Source organism: Brachyhypopomus gauderio, chromosome 1 (assembly GCF_052324685.1).
Source record: "Brachyhypopomus gauderio isolate BG-103 chromosome 1, BGAUD_0.2, whole genome shotgun sequence".
In the NCBI taxonomy this organism is placed as follows: domain Eukaryota; kingdom Metazoa; phylum Chordata; class Actinopteri; order Gymnotiformes; family Hypopomidae; genus Brachyhypopomus; species Brachyhypopomus gauderio.
In genome coordinates this window covers 892331-913242 of record NC_135211.1, presented here as the reverse complement: position 1 = coordinate 913242, position 20912 = coordinate 892331, and the positions used below count along the sequence as shown (strand labels likewise).

The following is a 20912-nucleotide window of genomic DNA, read 5'->3' as shown; positions in this document are numbered from 1 at the left end:
TGGAGAATTTCCACCAGCGCCAGGCGCGCGTCAAACCTGGACAGTTTGGTGTTGATGGACTCCAGGATGTCCGCCGTGTTGCAGGTGTGTGGGGAAGCCGCTCCCGGGGAAGCTTCGGCACGGCTCCTCTTGGTCGATGGCGTCTTGTCTGGTTTGCTCATGATAATCCTATCGAAGCAGTTGTCAATATACGTAAATATATTGTCCAAATCTTTGCGGTGCTCCAGAGTTGTTGCGTTCGTTGATACCTATGTAAAAGAAAAACAAAGAAAAACAAACAAACAAACACAGAGATTATTATGATATATTTTTAGGTTGTCTTAAATTATGTTAGTGGGTAATAAAAAATATTGTTAATTTTGTTTAGCAGCGGCCTGCCGCCATGTTCCAAAGCTTCCGCCTTCTGCCGGTTTGCTGCCTGACGTGTCACTCCGTCATTTCCTCCACCTGACGAGCAGAGACCCTTGGTATCTCCAATTTCAGAGACTGAGTACAAGGCATCCCCCTCTGAGGAGGAGGAGATGGTGGCTGTACACCCAACAATCGCCATCAAAAGCCAAGATACGCTCTATGGCCAAGACACCCAGTGTTAGTCGTGTGCTCAGTGTCAAGTCAAGTCAGTTTTATTTCTATATCGTTTTTATAACATGTTGTCAGGAAGCAGTTTTACACGTGCATGGTCCAGATATGTAATAAGCAAGCCGAGGCAACAATGAAAAATTTCAGCAGGAATTAGGAAGAAACCTTGGTACAGTGGTACCTCGACATACGAGTTTAATTTGTTCCAGACCCGAACTCGTAAGTAGAACAACTCGTATCTCGAACAAATTTTCCCCATATGAATTAATGTAAATAATTCCAATTGGTTCCAGCCCTCAAAAAAGTCCCAAAGTTAGCCTAAATTATGAAAAGACATGTTTTAATCAATGTACATGCAACACGTATAAACAAACAATAAAGTAAATAATGATTTTTTTTCCAGAACATGCAGGTCTCATCGCAGTTAACTATTTGCTGCGAGACGTAGCCTTCTTTTTCAATCAGGAAATGTGTAATAAACTCGTCCGCTGCCTTGATGTCTGCACTCGATGCAGTGTGTGTCAAATGTTGACCGGGGAAGTGTAAAATGGAAAATTAACTATTATATTGTGATCAATCGATCACCAATCATAGATGTAGATCATAGATAAATAAACTAGATTTTTTTCAGTGTGAGAAATTGGATGAATGGCGTGTGAAGACAGTCATTGTCACGTCCAGCCCCTCCCCCCTCCCTGGTCCCGCCTAACTCCCCGCTCCCATTCGTTCCTCCCTCTGTCTGTCTCGCCCTCCTCGTTAACACACACACACCTGAGTCTTGTTTCACCGTCCGGTTCTGTGTATAAAAACCCCCTTGTGTTTCACTCCCGTGTCGGTTGTTGTGTTTGGTTGTTGTGTTCGCCACGTTTCTTCCCATGCTCAGTTGCCTGTGGTTTTCCGTCGTTTTTCCCGTGTGCTTGTAAGGTTTGTTCTGTTTTGTCTTCCATGTCTTTGTTCCCTTATCTCCTTGCTTAGTCAGTTGGTTGTTCCTTGTTAGTTAAGTCTTCCCTTGTAATGTGTACCCTCTTCCTGTTTCTCTGTGTTAGTTCGTAGTTCGTGGCTTTGTCCCTGCCTTCAGTTTTCCCCTTTGTAGTTAGACCTTGTTGTAACCTTCGTCGTTTGCCCCTTAGTTTATATAGTTATATACTGTGCGGTCTAGTCTTGGTTTTCTGGTTCTATTAGTCCTGTTTATATTTGTTGTGTCATACCTTAGTGTTTGTTTGTACATTCTTTGTCATATGTAAAGCAGTCCTTCTATAGTGTGTCTATGTTTCTTAGTATTTAGTATTATGTCTGTATAGTGGTTCGTTTGAGTTGTCGCTTGATTACCGTGTTGTATGTGTTATGTTCGATCTTGTATATCTACTCCTACCCTTGGTTATTCTCGTTAGTTCCCTCTGGTTTCTGTTTTGTTTAATAAACCATTTCTGTTCTTGCACTTGCGTCATACCCGCCCCCCTTGATTCGTTACAGTCATTTACATTACATTTACATTTACGGCATTTAGCAGACGCTCTTATCCAGAGCGACTTACAAAGTGCTTTGCTTCTGATCACAGAATACATCCTAGGCAAATGCGTGTGTCTCATGCTCATTGCGTGAGAGTTGGCAACCCTGCTCTTCATGAACAGACGTCGTAAGTTGGGAAAATATCGTCGCACCTTTCACTGCTTTAACAAATGGTGGACGTACTGCGGTCGAACATCCTTGCAAGTTCAATGACACGAGTTCCTTTATCGTGTAAATTAATTATCTCCTGCTTCGTTTCTATGGATTTCATCCTCTTCTTCTTCTCAACGGCCTTTCCACTTGCGGATACTTTTTTGGGACCCATAATGCACACAAAAAGTTCAGATTAAAATATACACTCGCTCTAAACACTGACACGGCCGATGCGCCAACAAGCGGTAGCATCGTGAAGCTCAGCTCGTATCCCGAATTTGAGCTTGGATGTCGAACAGAAATTTCGCTCACGTCGTGGCTCGTAAGTTCGAATACTCTTATGTGGAGCAGCTCGTATGTCGAGGTACCACTGTATAACCAAACTCAAAAGTGAACCCATCCTCCATTTGGCAGCCCAGCTAGTAGAAGGACATATTTATATGTCCCTCCAATGTGGATGTTGGGCCTCAGGTCACAGTCAGCATCAGCATGTCCGCTGGCAGTATTGGCGCATCCGCTGCTGGCATCGTCACATCCATTCATGGCACCAGCACAAATGGTGATTGTGCAGTTTATCAATAATGCCGCGTAGATCGCATGCCTTCTGAGTAGGCACTGCATTCATTCATCATATCAGTTTGGTAGTACATAAACCCAAACCCCTATTGCACCTGCCTCCTTTTGCTACGACCAACTCATTACAATATGGTGTGTGGGAATGTCAGTCATGGCCAAAAGTTTTGAGAATGACACAAATATTATATTTTCACATGATCTGCTGCCCTCTGGTTTTTATGTGTGTTTGTCAGATGTTTTTTATCACATACAGAAATATAATTGCAATCATATTATGAGTAACAAAAGCTTACTCATACTCTTGAGTGATACTCTTCCCTGTTAGGCCATTTTTGTGCAGTGCAATGATGACTGCACGTGTTTCTTTAGAGATAACCATGGTTAACAGATGAGAAACAATGACGCCAAGCACCAGCCTCCTTTTAAAGTGTCTAGTGGTGTCATTCTTACTTAATCATGACAGATTGATCTCCAGCCCTGTCCTCATCAACACCTGTGTTAATGGAGCAATCACTGAAACAATGTTAGCTGGTCCTTTTAAGGCAGGGCTGCAATGAATTTGAAATGTGTTTAGGGGGATAAAGTTAATTTTTAGGCAAATATTGACTTTGCAATTAATTGCTGTTAAGCTGATCACTCTTTATAACATTCTGGAGTATATGCAAATTGCCATTATAAAAACTGAAGCAGTAGACTTTGTAAAAATTAATATTTGTATCATTCTCAAAACTTTTGGCCATGACTGTATGTGCTGTGTATGAAAGTGTGTTGGGAAAATGTATATGAAGTGTAGTGTGTATGTTGTATATGTTGGATATGGTGGATATTGTGTTTGAAGGTGTGTAGTGTGCATTGTGTCCAGAGGTTGGTAGGAACGCTTTATATTTACTCCGTTACATTTACTCAAGTAGCTTTTTGGACAAAAATGTACTTGTGAGAGTAGTTTTAATATGAAATACTTCTACTTTTACTTGAGTAAATATGTGCTGAGAAAAACGCAACTTTTACTCCGTTACAATCGGATTTGCGCCACGCTACCATTACTTTAGTTTTGTAAATAATTCGTCTTTTCAGTGAGAAGACCAACGTCTCGTCACCTGAGTATGAGTAACCAATCAAATGAAGGCGGTCAGTCATGTGATCACATACGCAAACTTTCTCCACCGTAGCAAGAAAGTGACAGAAAAACCTCCCGAGCATCCTGACCTCATACAGCCAATGTTTACATTACAAACGTGTAAAAAGGACAGTTATATAATGCGCTGTCAGTTGTTTGCCTAAATGTGTGGACATTTCAGCCTACAAGAACTTGTCGTCAAATTTGAGGAAACACTTTGCAATAAGTTTGCTGTATATATAATTTTGACTTCCTTCTGTAATGCTATATTTCTGTTACAACTGGAAGCATAATTTTTGTATGATTTAATAATTATTAAATGCAATACTAAAAACCATTTCAAACTCTGTGAGTGTACACAATAGCAATATATGATGATTAAGTTGAACCAAAGTTTGCTACAAATTGATTCAGTTGGCGTCAAGATGTAGCTACAGGTATTGGCTGACAGTCTCTTCACTTAGTGCCTTTGTGGAACACAGTGAAGTTACACAGGCCTAATAATAAATCATATTTGTATTTATAAATTATATTATTTATAATAAATTATTTTCATTATCATTAAAAGTCATTGTTGCTACGCACGAAGGAGGAGGCACGACGAGCGCAATAGTAGTGACAGAAAAACACTTTACTAAAACACGAGCAAGTCCAGCACTTTGAGACCAAGCACGCACATACACACACTCACATTGGCATGAACTTTAGACAAAGATGAGCACAAGACACTGCGCGAACGCACATTAAATAGGTGATCAACACAGACCCTTGTGATCTCGAGACAAGGCACAGGTGCGACTACGAACACGCTCACGGACAACCCACACACACAGAAGTACATACATGGACATAACGACACGCAGACAACGTAGCGGCACGCCCACAGGGAAGGGTCCGGAGCTGTATTGTAACAATTGTTTTCTAAATTACATCATGTTTTCCATTATGTAATTTACTGACATAAGACAGTCCTCTGCATTTACTCAGTACTTGAGTAGCTTATAATCAAAGTACTTTTTTTACTTTTACTCAAGTAAATTTTTGGATCCATACTTTTACTTGAGTAAAATTTGGTTCAAGTAACTACTTTTACTTGAGTAAAATGGTTGAATACTCTACCCATCTCTGATTGTGTGTACGAAGTGTATTCCACGAGGAGTCATGGTGCAGGAGAACCCACATGTCTGGACGGAACGTTCTCATCTGCATATGTGTTTGACTCATGGGGGATGTGGCGTAGTTTGTGTCTTGCGTCTCTCTTCCTGAAAGATGTTGAGGACGTGTTCTTATTTGGAACTTTGATCGCGATGGCTCTGCTGATTGGATTAGGCGTTGCCCTGGTGTATCGGGAAATTAAAGGATCGGAGTCATTTATCGAACACCCACAACAATTGCCCAACATAATTGATGCGATGGGTAGAGCTTTTGGAACGTAGATTGTGACTGTTAGTAAAAGCTTGGAGTCGATCGTGGATGGTATCAATGCTCTACGTGTGAAGTTGGATCAGTTGGGACCGCTGACTTAAGAGGAGCTTCGTGTGCTCAAGTGTTCAAGGACAAGCACCTTGCTAAATTCTTGATTCTTGCTTATCTGCATTGGCGCCTGTTGTGGAAATTTTCTGAAAATGGATGAGGACTCAGACGTGGTTAAAATGATTAATTTATTAAAATATTAAAAAGGACAAAAGACAGACACAAACATGAGTCTTGTCTAGAACAAGAACTCTTAAAGCAAGGGGGGCAGTCCCCCTTCCTTATATATAATCCTAAACACAATTCAGCAATTCTGGTAAGCAGGTTATCTTAAGCACAGCATGTTCCAAAACATAGGCACCCAGCAGACTGCTTTGTCTCACATCTGTATATGTCCTAATTAAGGCTGCCGTGATTAGTCGACTAGTCACGATTATGTCAACTAATTTAATAGTCGATGCGTCTGGGTTTTTTTTTTGTCTCCAAACTGCTGCGGCAGTATCCACTGCTGCGTCTGCCTTTCTGTCCTTGACGCATATGCGCAGTAGTGGAAACCGGGGTAGTTGACAGTTGACGACATCCCAGGACGTTATACATTCTGGTATCATGGCTACCCTTGCAGATCTTGCATGCGTTTCGGAACCCGGCTACGGAAAATGATCCCACACTTTTGAATTCCGTAGCCGGGTTCCAAAACGCATGCAATATCTGCAAGGCAGAACTTGCCTTCCATGGCAGCACAACCGCAATGTACGAGCACCTGAAGCATGTTGTGGCTTATTATGACAATGAGGGACCGTCATCTCTGTAATCTAAATTGCTAGTTATTTGTTAAAGTTAGCTTAAACAGAGCGTTAACTTAGTACTTACTTATTGTGCTAGCTGTAAAAGTTAACATTAGTGATGGCGATTTGTTTCATTAGCCTTAGCACGCATTCGTGTGTTTTCTGTAACGTCAGTGAGTCCTAATATGGAGCTTCCCTAGGTTTAGCGGAAGAAACTGATGTATCAGTTGAACGCAGAGACAGCTAAATGACCCAAGTAAAATAGACTAGTGACAACCAATTAACAAAGTGCTCTTACCCTTCACACTCTTCCTGACCTGGGTCACAGTATAGCACACATGAACTAAACATGGTTACACTGAATCACACTACTTCATTATTGTAGTCCTTCTGCTTAATCAAAGTGATATCATAAAGTTCATAATGATCTCTTATAAACTAAATGACATGCGCAAAGATGACCTAATCAAGAATGACATAATTTCTGTCACAGATCCTAAACAAAATTCTCCCAGAAGGTCATCGTCTTGGTTACCTGCTCCTTCCCCCACACAGAGACTGTCAGAGATGGCTCTCCTGTCTGCCAGGCCTCTGGCTCCCCCCTCATCATCTGAATGAATCACACCCATCTCTGTTTGACTGTCTGTGTTATCAATGATTGTATGTGTTATGGGGATTTTTTGCGTGCACACAGACTGTTGTCCTGTTGTGAGAATAATCTGTGGTCATATGTTTTTGTCTCCTAGTGACATCTCTGTATGTTTCTCCCCCTCCCTGTGGAGCTGGTGGCGCTTCTTAGATGCAGCTGCTGCTCTGGGCTCCAGGGAACATTCGTGCCTAATTTTGTGCTTTGTACTTGTACAAAGTCTTTCTGATTTCGATTGCTTAACGGTACACAAAGTGTAAAGACACAATTCAAAGCCAGGGTCACCAACAATACTAATCCAAAATCCAGTAATATCGGTCCGAGGCAGCAGAGGTACAAAAGGGATGATCCAAAAGAATAAACACATACACAAACCAGGTGGAACCATGAAAGTCATTGTCTGATAAATGCTTGGTACGCTTTCCATCTGCATACAGGCAAAACTTCACACTGGACGGAAAGAAATGTGCCCTGTATGTAGGGAAGGTCTAATAGACAACAATTGTATATCAAAAATATAATTGACTGATTGATTTCTTTGCAGCAATGCAAAGAAAGTCAGGAATTAAATACACAATAGAATAATATAGTGCTTTAAATAAGAAAACTAAGACCTAATGTGTGCAAATAAGTGTTGTGTAAAGTTGTATCAAGACAAATAAGTGTTGTGTAAAGTTGTATCAAGAATATACAGAAGAGGAGGATCTGGGTAGGTGTCGCTGGGGATTCTGGGTGTTGGGAGTCCCCAGGGTTGTGCCTTGTGACAGTATATGAAGGTGTGCATAGTGTGTGTCTGTGTAGTTGAAGAACTCCTCCTTAGGGCGTACTCACACTAGGCTCTGTGATCCGGGCCCGGATCAGTTAACCGTGCTCGGGCCCACTTGAAGAGGTGGGCCAGGGCACGATTCATGTGGACTCGGGCACGGTTCGCTTCTAGTGTGAGCGCTATCCGTGCCCGCTTGGTGCCTCGTCTGATTGGTTAATTTCGCTGGAACTTAAACATGACGTCAGTGATGCGACGCTCACGTTAAACAGTCATGGCGGCAAAGCGATTAGCAGATAATCGTTGTGTTAAATTATCGATAAATCTGTGCTTGCACCGTGTTTCTGCACTCCCAAAACGACTTCAAAAATACAATAAAAAGAGAATCGTGAACTCCATAGTGTTGTGCGAGCGCGCTTTTATTCCGAATAAAGTCACGTTGTGATGACGTAAGCGTGCTCAGGTCGGCTCGGGCCGTCTCACAAAGGCAGTGTGAGTGCAGGCCAGAGGGGGAGTGGGGAGGGGGGATAACCGGGCCCCAGCACGGAACGAGCAAACCGTGCCTAGTGTGAGTACGCCTTTAGGTACATGTCTGTCTGTGTGGTGTGTGTGAAAGAGTGACTGTGTGTGAATGAAGCTGTGTATTTGGCATGAAAATGTGTACAGTGTGTATACAACAATAAACAATTACAGCATAGTATAGAATGCAAATCAGTTGGTACCACTTAGCAGTTGGGCCTAAAATATTCTTAAAACATAAATATATATAATATAATTTATCCAATTTTAGTTGATCTACTTACGGTTTGACAATCGACATCTAAACAATTACAAAAATATAAGCAAATAAATTATTCACCCGTGTCTATTCAATCTGTGTTGGAAGGTGAGGAGTTAAGTGGAAGCCTGTGAGCCTGTGTCTCCCCCTATCAGGACTGTGATGCCCGCTGTTCGTTTACAGAGGGCCAGGCCATTATAATTCAGCGCAATACCAGTTTCAAATGACAGTAAAATTGACCAATCATATCTTCCCTCTTAGTGGGCAGGCTTAACTGTATGATAATTTCCGCCCGCTGTGGCGACGCTAGCTGTCGTTAGCATACCACCGCTAGCTAGTTTCGATTCATTCCTTTGATGCATTTGTGCGCGTCATGTTGGAACCTTATTTTGCTTAAGAAGTTATCTAGTACATATGTTATTGTTCATTGCGTTTTTAAAGCTGTACTGTCGTCTCAAATTTTATTTTTTCTTAATTGCTGTTAATTAGTAGAGGAAACTTGTTTTTTTTGGGGGTGGGAGCGGGCCCAGGTATAATGGTCACGGTTCGCTACAGATACACATACATAGCAGTACTGAATACTTTCTATTTGCCCCATCAAACTACTTTTTGTAAAGTGCCCTTTGACTGAACTGCCTACAATATAAACATCCTTGTTGGATATATTTATCTCTGACTGAACTGCACTTTGTACTTATTTACTCTCCTCCCTTACAGACTATCTGGTTGTGGTCTCACTGAGGAGTCTTGCAAATCTCTCACATCAGTTCTACAAACAGAGAACTCACTGAAAGAACTGCAGATTAATAATAATGATCTGCAGAATTCAGGAGTGAAACACCTCTGTGCTGGACTGAGTCCACCTTGTAAGCTGGAGATTCTCAGGTGAGTTTAATTCATTATTTAATGTAACCAGTACAGTGCAAAAGCAGGTTCCAGATGTTTATCAGATGCGATTGCCCTTGAAACTGCAAAACTGACAGTGCAGCATTGTGACAGGTGAGGAGTGTAAAATAAAAAGGAAGCAAGGAAAAGGGGGGATTTAATGAAGAAAGTGCACAACACAGAACCCAGAATAAGTCATTTATTCCAAATTTAGGATACAATAACCAGCAGTCAACTGGTACAAAGATGAGACATACAGTGTATCACAAAAGTGAGCACACTGCAGAAATGAGAGGGGTGTACTCACTTTTGTGATACACTGTGTGTAGACCAAGGTTATAATTAACGTTAACAAAAACAAATGAAAAAAAGAAAAACTGATATTGAAAAAACATTTTTAATTACTAATAAATTAAAACGGTAGTAATAAAAAAGATAACTAACTGTAACTATATTACATGTTTAGAAAACTAAACTGAAATTATAGATAGGATACCCTTAGTTTTTGTGTTTGTCAATTTATTTATAAGTCTTGTGGAATAATTTTTTTCACTAGAAGTTTTACATTAGCTGGCAGAAGCCTACGGCATCTCATGATCCGTCACGTTGTTTTTTGTTTAGATCTCCTGTTCGCCATGCTAGCCTGCAAAATTGCAACAACAAAATTTGGGAGAAAATGGCAGTGTAGTTCTCAGGAGGAAAAACCCCATGAATCTCATAGCTCACACAATAGGGCTAACTGCCAGTACCTTGACAAGCTGCCTCTCTAAGTACCTCCGCCGAAGGAGAAGCAACATCCCGGCTAGCACCGGGAAGGAGAACCATAATGGATCGTTTTCAGCGATCAAATAGCTGCTGGTTAGTTCAGGCATGAAAATCTGTGACCTTTCTGCGAAATTTGCCATTTTAAAGTTTAAAAGGGTGACCTACGCGAATCGTGTAGATCCTCTTCTTCTTCTTTCTGCAATTGCTGTTTAGGGGTCGCCACAGCAGATCAAACTCCTCCATCTGGCCCTGTCCTGAGTGTCCTCCACTGACACACCAGCCACTCTCATATCCTCTACCACTGCATCCATAAACCTCCTCTTAGGTCTACCACTCCTCCTCTTGCCTGGAAGTTCCATCCTCAAGACCCTCCTAGCAATATACCTCTCCTCCCTCCTCTGTACATGTCCAAACCATCTCAATCTCGCTTCTTTTGCTAAATTTCCTTTGGTATCTATCTATCTATCTATCTATCTATCTATCTATCTATCTATCTATCTATCTATCTATCTATCTATCATAAACTCATTTCTGATCCTATCCTTCCTCGTCACTCCAAATGAGAATCTCAACATCTTCATCTCAGACACCTCCATCTCCCTCACCTGTCTCTTTGTCAGTGCCACTGTCTCCAGTCCATACAACATAGCAGGTCTCACTACTGTCCTATAGATCTTTCCTTTCATTCTAGCTGACACCCTTCTATCACAGATCACCGCAGACACAGGGTTCCCACACCATGGTTAACATCAATTTCAAGGACCTTTCAATGACTTTCCAGGACCAACTTCCTCAAATTCAAGGACAGCACCTGCCAGCATTTACCTACTGTTACCCCTGAATATGTTATCAAAAAACTATGTTAATACAACGCAAATTCAAAAGACCCAATGCCATTTCAAGACATGCATCCTGAAATGTTCTGTGCATGACATTAAGCGCTGATTAAACGAAAACTTAATTCACACTCAACATGACTGGCAATTTAGCAGTGGACCTGTGAGAAGGTGACATTCACGTAAAGCCTACCTACAGGAAACACTAGCTTTCGGTGCTGAACAAACAAACAAACAAAGATTTCTCTACAGGAGAATGACCAAACTTTTGCAAAGTAAAAGTCAGCATAGGCCCTGTAGAATCAACATAATTTTAAATGAACTTGTGCTGGCAAAATAATGACACGTTGACAGTAGACAAATAATAATATCAATAATACACATATGCATATACACATACAGTACATACATAAAACAGGAGCAAAGCCATATAATGAGATTAGAACTATAGATCTCTAGAGAAATCTGGTGTGAGATGATTCTAGCATTTTCCAAGTTTTTTAATCTACTTAATGAAGAGTAATATGAATTTAATTCATTCATAAAGAGAAAAGAAGGCTTTTAACCACTCCACTTACTGTAGTGAATGTGGTATTTTGCTAAAAGTACGACTACATTTATGGCATCAGAGAAATCCGAACATTAGTTTTCCGCATAAAGTAAAATGGTATCAAAAGAAAGAATGTTAAGTTTGAGATTAATCGTGTTTCTAGTGCCCATGCAAAAACTTTGTGAATGTTGACATGAAAAAACAAATGCTCCTGGAATTCATCTTCTGATTTACAAAAGGTACATGGATCCACATAATGTTTAAATCTTATCTTATTTATTATTTTGAAATGAGTCTCTTTTACTTTAGAAGATATGGGCCATTTGACAAGCCATTGTGGTTTTATAATTTGTATTAGGATGTTTTGTGAAAGAATCTCTATTACATCTTTTGTCTCATACCATCAGTGATAATCTTGTTATTACACTTGAAGTCAACTAAGTTAGTTATTCACTTTTAACATGGGCATCGAAACAGTCAACTCTGAATATAAAATGACATTTTTGATTAATTGAATTAATGCTAAAGGAATCACTTTGCAGACTTTCTTAAAATCTTTATAAAAACTATCATATCAGATCATATTTTTCAACAAAGGATGAGAAATTTAAAACATTATGACAATCTTTTTCATAGCAATCTTTTGTAAATATTGACTTCCTACCAACTGTGCCCTATTATTCCTTGACTGCGGTCTTCATCCATGTGAAATTTCAAACTCCCCAAAATATTCAAGGACCTTCAAGGACAACTGTCTTTTATGCCTGTTTTCAAAAACTTTCCAGGGCCTTGAACTTATTTTTTCAGATTCACAAACTTTCAAGGATTTCAAGGACCCGTGGGAACCCTGCAGACACTTTATGCCATCCACACCACCCTGCCTGCACTCTCTTCTTTACCTCTCTTTCACTTGCTCCATTGCTCTGTACCCTCGACCCTAAGTAGGTAAACTCATCAACCTTCACCAAATCAACTCCTTGTAGCTGGACCTGTCCACCGTCTGCCCTCTCATACACACACATGTACTCTGTTTTACTCCTGCTCACTTTCATTCCCATGCTCTCCAAAGCATATCTCCATCTTTCCAAGCTCACCTCCACCTGCTCCCTACTCTCACTACAGATCACAATGTCATCAGCAAACATCATAGTCCAAGGGGACTCCTGCCTATCCTCGTCCGTCAGTCTGTCCATGACAATTGCAAACAGGAAGGGACTCAGGGCTGATCCCTGATGTAGTCCTACCCCTACTTTAAACCCGTCTGTCATTCCTACAGCACATCTCACTGCTGTCACACTGTTCGCATACATATCCTGCACCACCCTCACATACGTTTCTGCTACTCCTGACTTCCTCATACAATACCACAGCTCCTGTCTCCGTACTCTATCATAAGCTTTCTCTAAGTCAACAAACACACAATGTAACTCCTTCTGTCCTTCCCTATACTTCTCCTTCTCTTTAGCTTCTGCAACTGCTCTCTTTGCCTTATGACACATCTCCTTGTACCTCTGTCTACTTTCTTCATCTCGCTGAAAATCCCAATTCTTTTTAGCCAACCACTTTCCTCTCAAACTTTCCTGAACTTCCTCATTCATCCACCACGACTCCTTGCCTATCTTCCTCTGTCCTGAGGACACACCAAGTACCTTCCTAGCCACATCCCTCACTGCATTTGAAGTTTCATCCCAGGTATCCAGAACACCACCACCATTACCCAGTACCTGCCTCACCTCATCCCTGAATTTTACACCACAGTCCTCATCCTTTAACTTCCACCACCTGATCTTAGGTTCCGCTCTCACTCTCTTCCTCTTCTTCACCTCCAAAACCATCCTACATATCACCATCCTATGCTGTTTAGCTACACTCTCCCCTGGTAACACCTTGCAAATCACTAACCTCTTTCAGGTTTCGTCTCCTACAGAGGATATAGTCGACCTGTGTGCAGTCGACCCGCACTCCCCCACTCTTACCCTGTGCTCTTCCTTTTTCTTAAAGTAAGTGTTAACTACAGCCATATTTATCTTTTTAGCAAAATCTACCACCTTCTGTATTCCTTTCTTTAACACCATGTCTACCCAACACCACCTCATCACCACTGTTCTATCCACCAACATGTCCATTTAAATCTGCTCCAATACCCACTCTATCTTCTTTAGGAACCTGCAAAACAACTTCATCTAACTCTCTCCAGAATTCTTCTTTCTCCTCCATATCACAACCTACCTGAGGAGCATAAGCACTGATGACATTCATCATCACCCCATCAATATCTAGCTTTACACAGAACACCCTGTCACTTACTCTCTTTACCTCCACTACACTCTTACTAAATTCATCCTTCAGGATTACCCCTACTCCATTTCTCTTCCTGTCTACACCATGGTAGAAGAGTTTGAAGCCACCACCAATGCTGCTGGCCTTGCTCCCCTTCCACTTGGTCTCCTGTACACACAGTATATCTATCTTCCTCCTCTCCATCATAGCAGCTAGCTCTCTCCCTTTACTTGTCATATAGCCCACATTCAACGTACCAGTGGCGGTCGTTGTTAACCCCTGTCTCGACCGATCCGGTATGCAATTTATATTTTTGATCCGCATCATTTGATTTGGTGCAGTTTTTACACCAGATGCCCTTCCTGACGCAACCCTCCCTATTTATCGGGGTTTGGGACTGGACCTAAAATACACTGGTGTGTGCACCCTAGTGGATGCTAGTGGTAGTAGTAGATCCGAGGAGGACTTTTTTTTGGTGGGGGGGGGTGGGGGTTACAGTTTAATGGTTACCATTAAACCTGGGCCCGCTTCCATCCCCCCGAAAAAAATTGTTTCCTTTCCTAATTAACTGCAATAAAGAAAAAAAAATTGAGACGACAGTACAGCTTTAGACACGCAATACACAATAACATCTGTACTAGATAACTTCTTAAGCGAAATAAGGTTCCAATCAAAATAAGGGAGCGGAATATGTAAACAACAGTGGTACGCTAACGCTAGCTAGCGTCGACAGTGTGGGCGGAAATCATCATACAGTTAAGCCCGTCCACTTAGACGGCAGATATGATTTGTCAATTTTACTGTCATTTGAAACTGGTATTGCGCTGAAATATAACTGCTTGGCCCTCTGTAAATGAACTGCGGGACCTCCAATCACCAACACTCTGCGGAGGCATCACAGTCCTGATAGGTGGAGAATTTGTACCGCCCCCCCCAGTCAACAAATTACGTTCTCCACCCCCTTCAACAGTGATGGCTAAGTTATCTTGAGAAAGTAATCCGATTACTGATTACTCCTTTTAAAAGTAACTTAGTTACGTTACATATTACTTGATTTTAAAAGTATCTACGTTAGATTACAAGTTACTTTAGTAGTTACATTCAGCAGCAAAATAAAATTTTCCAATACTCACTTTATTGGAAGTGCATTTTTAACAGTAACAATGTATTGAAGCAGGTTCGGTAACCGAGGCAGAAACTGCTTAATCCAAAAATCCAGAGGAGGGAAACTTTATTGATAACGCAACCCTGGCGCGCGCAGGCTCCGCCCCCCCAGTGTCACTTAAAGGGCAAGACTCGCCGTGAGGAGTAGGAGTCGCTACAGTATCTCCTGACATTACGTTTGTGTAGCTGCGCAGTATTATTTGTAAATTTATTTGTAAACGTAATACAAGCGAACTGGGGTGGGTTTCCTGAAACGTTCGTAGCGTCAAGTACTTCGTAACCTCGTATGAAACGTACGAGGTTAAGGAGTACTTAGCGCTACGAACGTTTCGGGAAACCCACCCCTGTTCAGTCAGACAGCTTGTGAAACGAAATACCATTACAATTTCAAGCATTTTAAAGTAGGCGACGTTAGTCAAAATTCCAGCACTTTTCAAACGTGGAACACAGTGCAACATTAAAATTCTTCAGGTAAATGTTCCTTCCCCTGTTTTTGAGGGGTGTTTCTTTATACTACCACACAAAAAAATGACTTGTAAAACGTGCTCGTGCTCTCACAGGGTCGCGCGCAGCATGCGGAGTCGAGCGCTACGGTCAGACGCAAAAGTAGAACTGAGCCAAGAAGAAAGCAAAAATATATATTTTACTAGGGAAAATATAAATAGTAACGCACAGTTATTTGGATAAGTAACTTTAATCTGATTACTGGACTGGAAGTAGTAGCGCGTTATATTACTTGTTACCGAAAAAAGTGGTAAGATTAGAGTAACGCGTTACTGACATCACTGCCCTTCAACAAATCACGATCGCCACACCCCATTTGTATTTTATTACCTAATGGGCCCTGCCCACCTGAGGGATGATGTTACAACCTCACAATGTCATGGGTCTAGGTTTGGGGTGTGGAGTAGTATGCAGAGTGGCAATATAGCAGAAAATCCCTTTTTTATGCAGCAGAACACTGAACAGACACACACGTACATAATAAATAAATAATCATAAACCAACTAACTAAGGAAAGAGCAGTAGACAACACCTAAGAAAAGAAACTACACTAAACTAACAAAGCAAGATACTACCTTACTAACAGAAATAAAGAAATATATCTTCTACTCTAACTAATCTCAAACAAAATACATACAAGGTGCCTGCCTCTATACTGGTGTTTCAAACAAAACATACCTGCATGGATGTTTATGTAAGTGAGCACATGCTCGGCTAAGCTATTTTTCCAAGGTGGCGATTTTCTCACAACTCTAAACATGACAATTTATACAAAAGCCATTGCACAAATCCTCAAGTCTTACATGACTTACATACAATCTTACAGCCAAACATCACACGCAACCAGTCAGACAGAAATGCTCGCACTCCTCAGCAACTTCGTCACAGTTTATGAAGTTGGAAGATCGCAATCAGAGAATCGCAATCTCTGATTGATCAACAGGATCCACCAATAATGAGGCAATCCACCTATTAAACTGCAACATAGCCAAAAGAGACAACACATGTAACAGGTGAACACAGTGCAACAACAGGACAACTAATTTCTGCTGCTGAGGATGGAGACAGCCGGTAGGGGGCCCCTGTATCGTGACAAGCATTATCAGATTTAAACATATGAAAACAAAGTGTTATATTTTACAAATATATACAAAGTGTTACAAGAGGCCTGCATGCATATGCTGCTACAGAACGGTTTCCCTGTTTTAATTTTGCCAACAGTTCACCACATGACCGTCCTCCATGCGAATGGTCAAATACCGCTTTGATTTGGCATGAATAGCCAAATTTCATAAGTCGTGCTTTGTGTATTCTCCCAGGTAGTCGTAGCCCATTCTAATATCTCTCCAATAACGTGGGAGATAAAAAAGGTGATTTTGCTGCTGTCCGTGCCTGGTGGGTTATTGTTAAAGAATATTTCACACTGCAATAAAAATCCTCGGCAAGCCTCAGGAGATCCATCATATTTGTCTGGTTTACTTCCGTTGTTGGCCATCCTTTAGAGCTGCAGGTTTATTTCTCTCATGCCCTGTGTGGTGTTCGTAAGTTGGCGTTGGTATTCTGCCTGTTGTTGAGACAGGACATCCATAGAGTTCGAGATCTGAGATGGCTTGTGCAAGGCTGCTGGAATCTGCCGTCTGTTGGTTAGGTGAAGTATTCTGTGACACTCGGTACATGACACAGAGACAGACGCTTGCAGATTGTGTGAAGTGTGAGATATTTAATGATCTATGCAGCCTTGCAGGAGAATGCAGGTATGCAAAGCAGTGCAGAAGCAACTGCACATATACAATTTCCAGTATTGTACTCCTGAGTAATAAATCTAAACAAAAGTACCAGAGGGGAAATCTGAACAGAGGTGTCAATTCCAGGTTCAGAAAGTAAAAGTCCTCACCAGGATTTAGCTCAGGCTTCCTGGATTGTGTTGATTCCGCTAATTTTACCTGGATTGCACTAATGAGAAAATCTAGCAAGCTTGAGCTAAATCCTGGTGAGGACTTTTACTTTCTGAACCTGGAATTGACACCTCTGAATCCGAACAAACGTTGAACTAAACAAACCAGATCTAACCATAAATAACAATCAGAAAATCAACGCTCTGTATGTTTTGTTTTGTGTGACAGTCTTAAAAAGTTTAACAAGCCTAGTACTCAGGGGAGGAGGATTGGTGTCTGTGTGGTTGGGCATGCTGGCAGTTGGAGTCCTCAGGGTCGTGGGGCGTGACAATAAGATAAAATTATATAGCACTGTTCACACTCTCAAGGTCAATTTACAATGAGAAAAAGTTCCAATACATATGATGGAGCTTGACCATGCAGGGACTTAAATGTGAGAAAGGAGTTGAATGCGGAGGGGTATAGGTAACCAATGTAACTGATGAAGAATCGACGTGATATGGGCCAATTTTTGCAAATATACATGGATTCTAGCAGCTGAGTTTTGCATGTATTGAAATTGGTGGGTGGTTGTAGATGGAGTGCAGATAAAGAGAGAGTTACAGTAGTCTAAATAATATAATATATATATATATATATATAATGGATATATTATATATATATAATGTATTTGAACCAGAATTTCTGCATCATATCTACTGAGCATGGGCCTGAGCCCAACAACTTTTTAACAACTGACTTGATGTATAGTTCAAAAGAAAAGGAGGGGTCAAAGAGTACACCAAAGTTTCTTATTCTTGTTGAAGGTCTAACACTGGGAACATCCAAATTTTTATTTTTTTTTAAGTATTTTATTTTATCACATTTATATATATTACAATCGATTCAAAAGATAACATTATGCACAACAACCGACAGAAGGAAAACCCCACCCCCACCCCCCTCCCAATGAACATACACTAGAGGAAAAAAGAAAATAAAAATAAAAATAAAATAAAAAGGAATAAATAGAATAAAAAATTTAAAAAAGAGAAAACGTGACTATGGTCTCTCAAAGTAGTCCACTACCGGGTCCCAGATCTTATTAATATGCTGCTGTGACCTGGGTCCACGACTGCATAAACGCTCCATAGAGGCAAAATTAAGGATCTCAGCCAGCCAGTGTTTAAACGAGGGGGCAATTGGCGATTTCCAGTTTAATAGAAGCAGCTTCTTGGCCATAAGCATACCAGCCATCACCGTTTGCTGGATTGCATAAGAGAAGGTACATAATAATTCAGAGCATCCACAAAATATAATTATGGGATCCAAATCCAGGGCAGGTTATGAACAAGTGGGTCAGAGAGCCTTCGCCTGTTTTGCATCTCTCACATAAAGGTGAGATGGAATCAAAGATTTTATGTAGTTTGGTCTTAGAGAAATGCAAGCGGTGAAGCACCTTAAACTGAATCAACCTGTATCGAGAGTTTACAGAGCAGCCTGATATCAGAGATAGACTCTTCTCCCACACTACTTCTGTAATTTCACAACCGGTCTCCCTAGACCAGGCCTCTCTAAAGTGAGATGTGTCGGGGATAACTCTTAAAACTGAGATAAAGCGAGAAATCAGCTGCTTAGACGTGGGGTCTACACCAAAAAAAGGAGAGAACGAATGGACGCTTGGCTTTGTTTCGAAATTGGGAATGCTTTCCCTAACATAATGCCGAAGCTGTAAATATCGAAAAAAGTAAATAGCAGAGAGGCTGTATTTCTCTTTGAATTGGCCAAATGAAATGAAGTTCCCATCCACATATAGGTCCTCTATAGTTGTTAGCCCTTTGCTTTCAAGTATAATGAAGGCTTTGTCCATCTTAGCAGGTAGGAAGTTATGATTACACATAATTGGAGTATTAATGGATGTTAGTGGCGCCTTGGTAAAGCATTTAATTTGATTTAAGATCTTGAGGGAATTTTTAATTATGAGATTATTATTAATTAAACTATTGGTCGGTAACACTTTAGAATGTAAAAAAACTGGCAGTGATGAATTAACGACCGATAGAGCCTCATATTTGACCCACAGTGGTGTGGATTCCAGTGCAAGTCCCTGACGTGTTCCCAATTGCCAAAATGAAATTGTCCTGGCATTAGCTGCCCAGTAGTAGTGTTTGAAATTGGGGAGGTTTAACCCTCCACTAACTGAGGTTTTCTGTAGGTGAATCTTGGAAATACGTGGAGTCTTCTGAGCCCAAATGAAAGTTGAAATAATCATATCAAGTTGTTTAAAAAAGGAGTTGGGGAGAAAAATGGGAAGATTTTGAAAAATATATAAAATTCTTGGGAGTATCATCATTTTAACTGCATTTACTCTACCAATCAGGGACAATGGAAGCAATTTCCATCTCTCTACATCAGCTTTAAGCTTATCTAGTGCAGCTTGGAAGTTTAACCTAAACATTGTTTTGAGGTCTCTAGATATCTGAAGCCCAAGATAAGTAAAATATTCCTTTGACACTTTGAAAGGAAAGGAGGCCAGAAGGTTTGGATCAAAATTATGGGTAAGCGGCATCAATTCGCTTTTATTCCAGTTAATAGTGTATCCTGAAAGACGACCGAACAATCGCAGGTACTCTAAGAGACAAGGGATAGAAGTGCCAGGGTCTGAAACACACAACAGCAGGTCATCTGCATAAAGGATGACTAAAGTCTCCAGGTCTCCCGATTTGATACCATGAATATTTGGGTGTCTCCGTATTCCAACTGCGAGGGGTTCCAGCGCAATATTGAAAAGCAATGGAGAGAGTGGATCCCCCTGTCGAACACCACGCTGAAGTGAAAAGTGAGATGATCGGTCAGTGTTAGTTAGAACCGATGATGATGGGTGTAAGTATAATGCCTTAACCAAGTCTATGAAAAAGTCCCCGAATCCAAAATGCTTCAGAGTGTAAGTCATGTAGGGCCATTCTACTTGGTCAAAAGCTTTTTGTGCATCCAGAGAAACAACAGCCGCCTCAGAATTGCTTTTATCTGCCACCTGCATGGCGTTGAGAAGCAGACGCACATTGCAAAAAGAAAATCTACCAGGAATGAACCCAGTCTGGTCAGTATGAATAATTTCCGATATGTGCCTGGCTAATCGGCTTGCCATTATCTTAGAAATTATCTTTTGATCAAAATTAAGAAGAGCAATAGGCCTGTAAGAAGCTGGGTCCGTATAGTCTTTCCCCTTTTTTAACAGAAGGCAAATGTTGGCCTGATACAAGGAATCGGGGAATTTCTTGTTTGAAATGGATTCTACAAACATCCTCAACAGAAATGGACAAAGCTTGGGTGCGAAAGACTTATAAAATTCGCTACCAAACCCATCTGGCCCAGCTGATTTTCCAGAGGGAAAACTTTTGATGGCAGCCAGGATGTCAGCCTGAGTAATCTGAGTATCCAACATCTCTTTGGCAGAATCAGACAATCTGGGTAAAGTTAGGTCACTAAAGAAAGAATCCAGGTCAGATTCTGAAGCCGAGAATTTAGTGGAGTAAAGTTCTGCATAAAAATCCCTGAATCTATTGTTAATTTCCTTGTGGTTGGTAATTATCTCCCCTGACCCTGACTGGATCCTGTGTATAACTTGTTTTGAGCGAATTCCTCTGAGCTGTCTTGCTAAGAGTCTCTCTGGCT

General features: G+C 41.0%; 1 protein-coding gene across 5 annotated transcripts in view; it reads left to right on the top strand.

Moving 5' to 3' along the window:
- The window catches only part of LOC143513044 (NACHT, LRR and PYD domains-containing protein 3-like), a 133065-nt gene that overhangs the window by 52452 nt on the left and 59701 nt on the right, over positions 1 to 20912 (top strand). For all 5 annotated transcript variants that reach the window (XR_013130613.1, XM_077004281.1, XM_077004111.1 and 2 more), the window contains exon 5: positions 9097 to 9264. Coding sequence is in view for 4 of the 5 variants with exons in the window: in XM_077004281.1 (XP_076860396.1) it covers positions 9097 to 9264 (168 nt within the window). In the remaining variant the exon portion in view is untranslated. The remainder of the gene's footprint in view (positions 1 to 9096; positions 9265 to 20912) is intronic.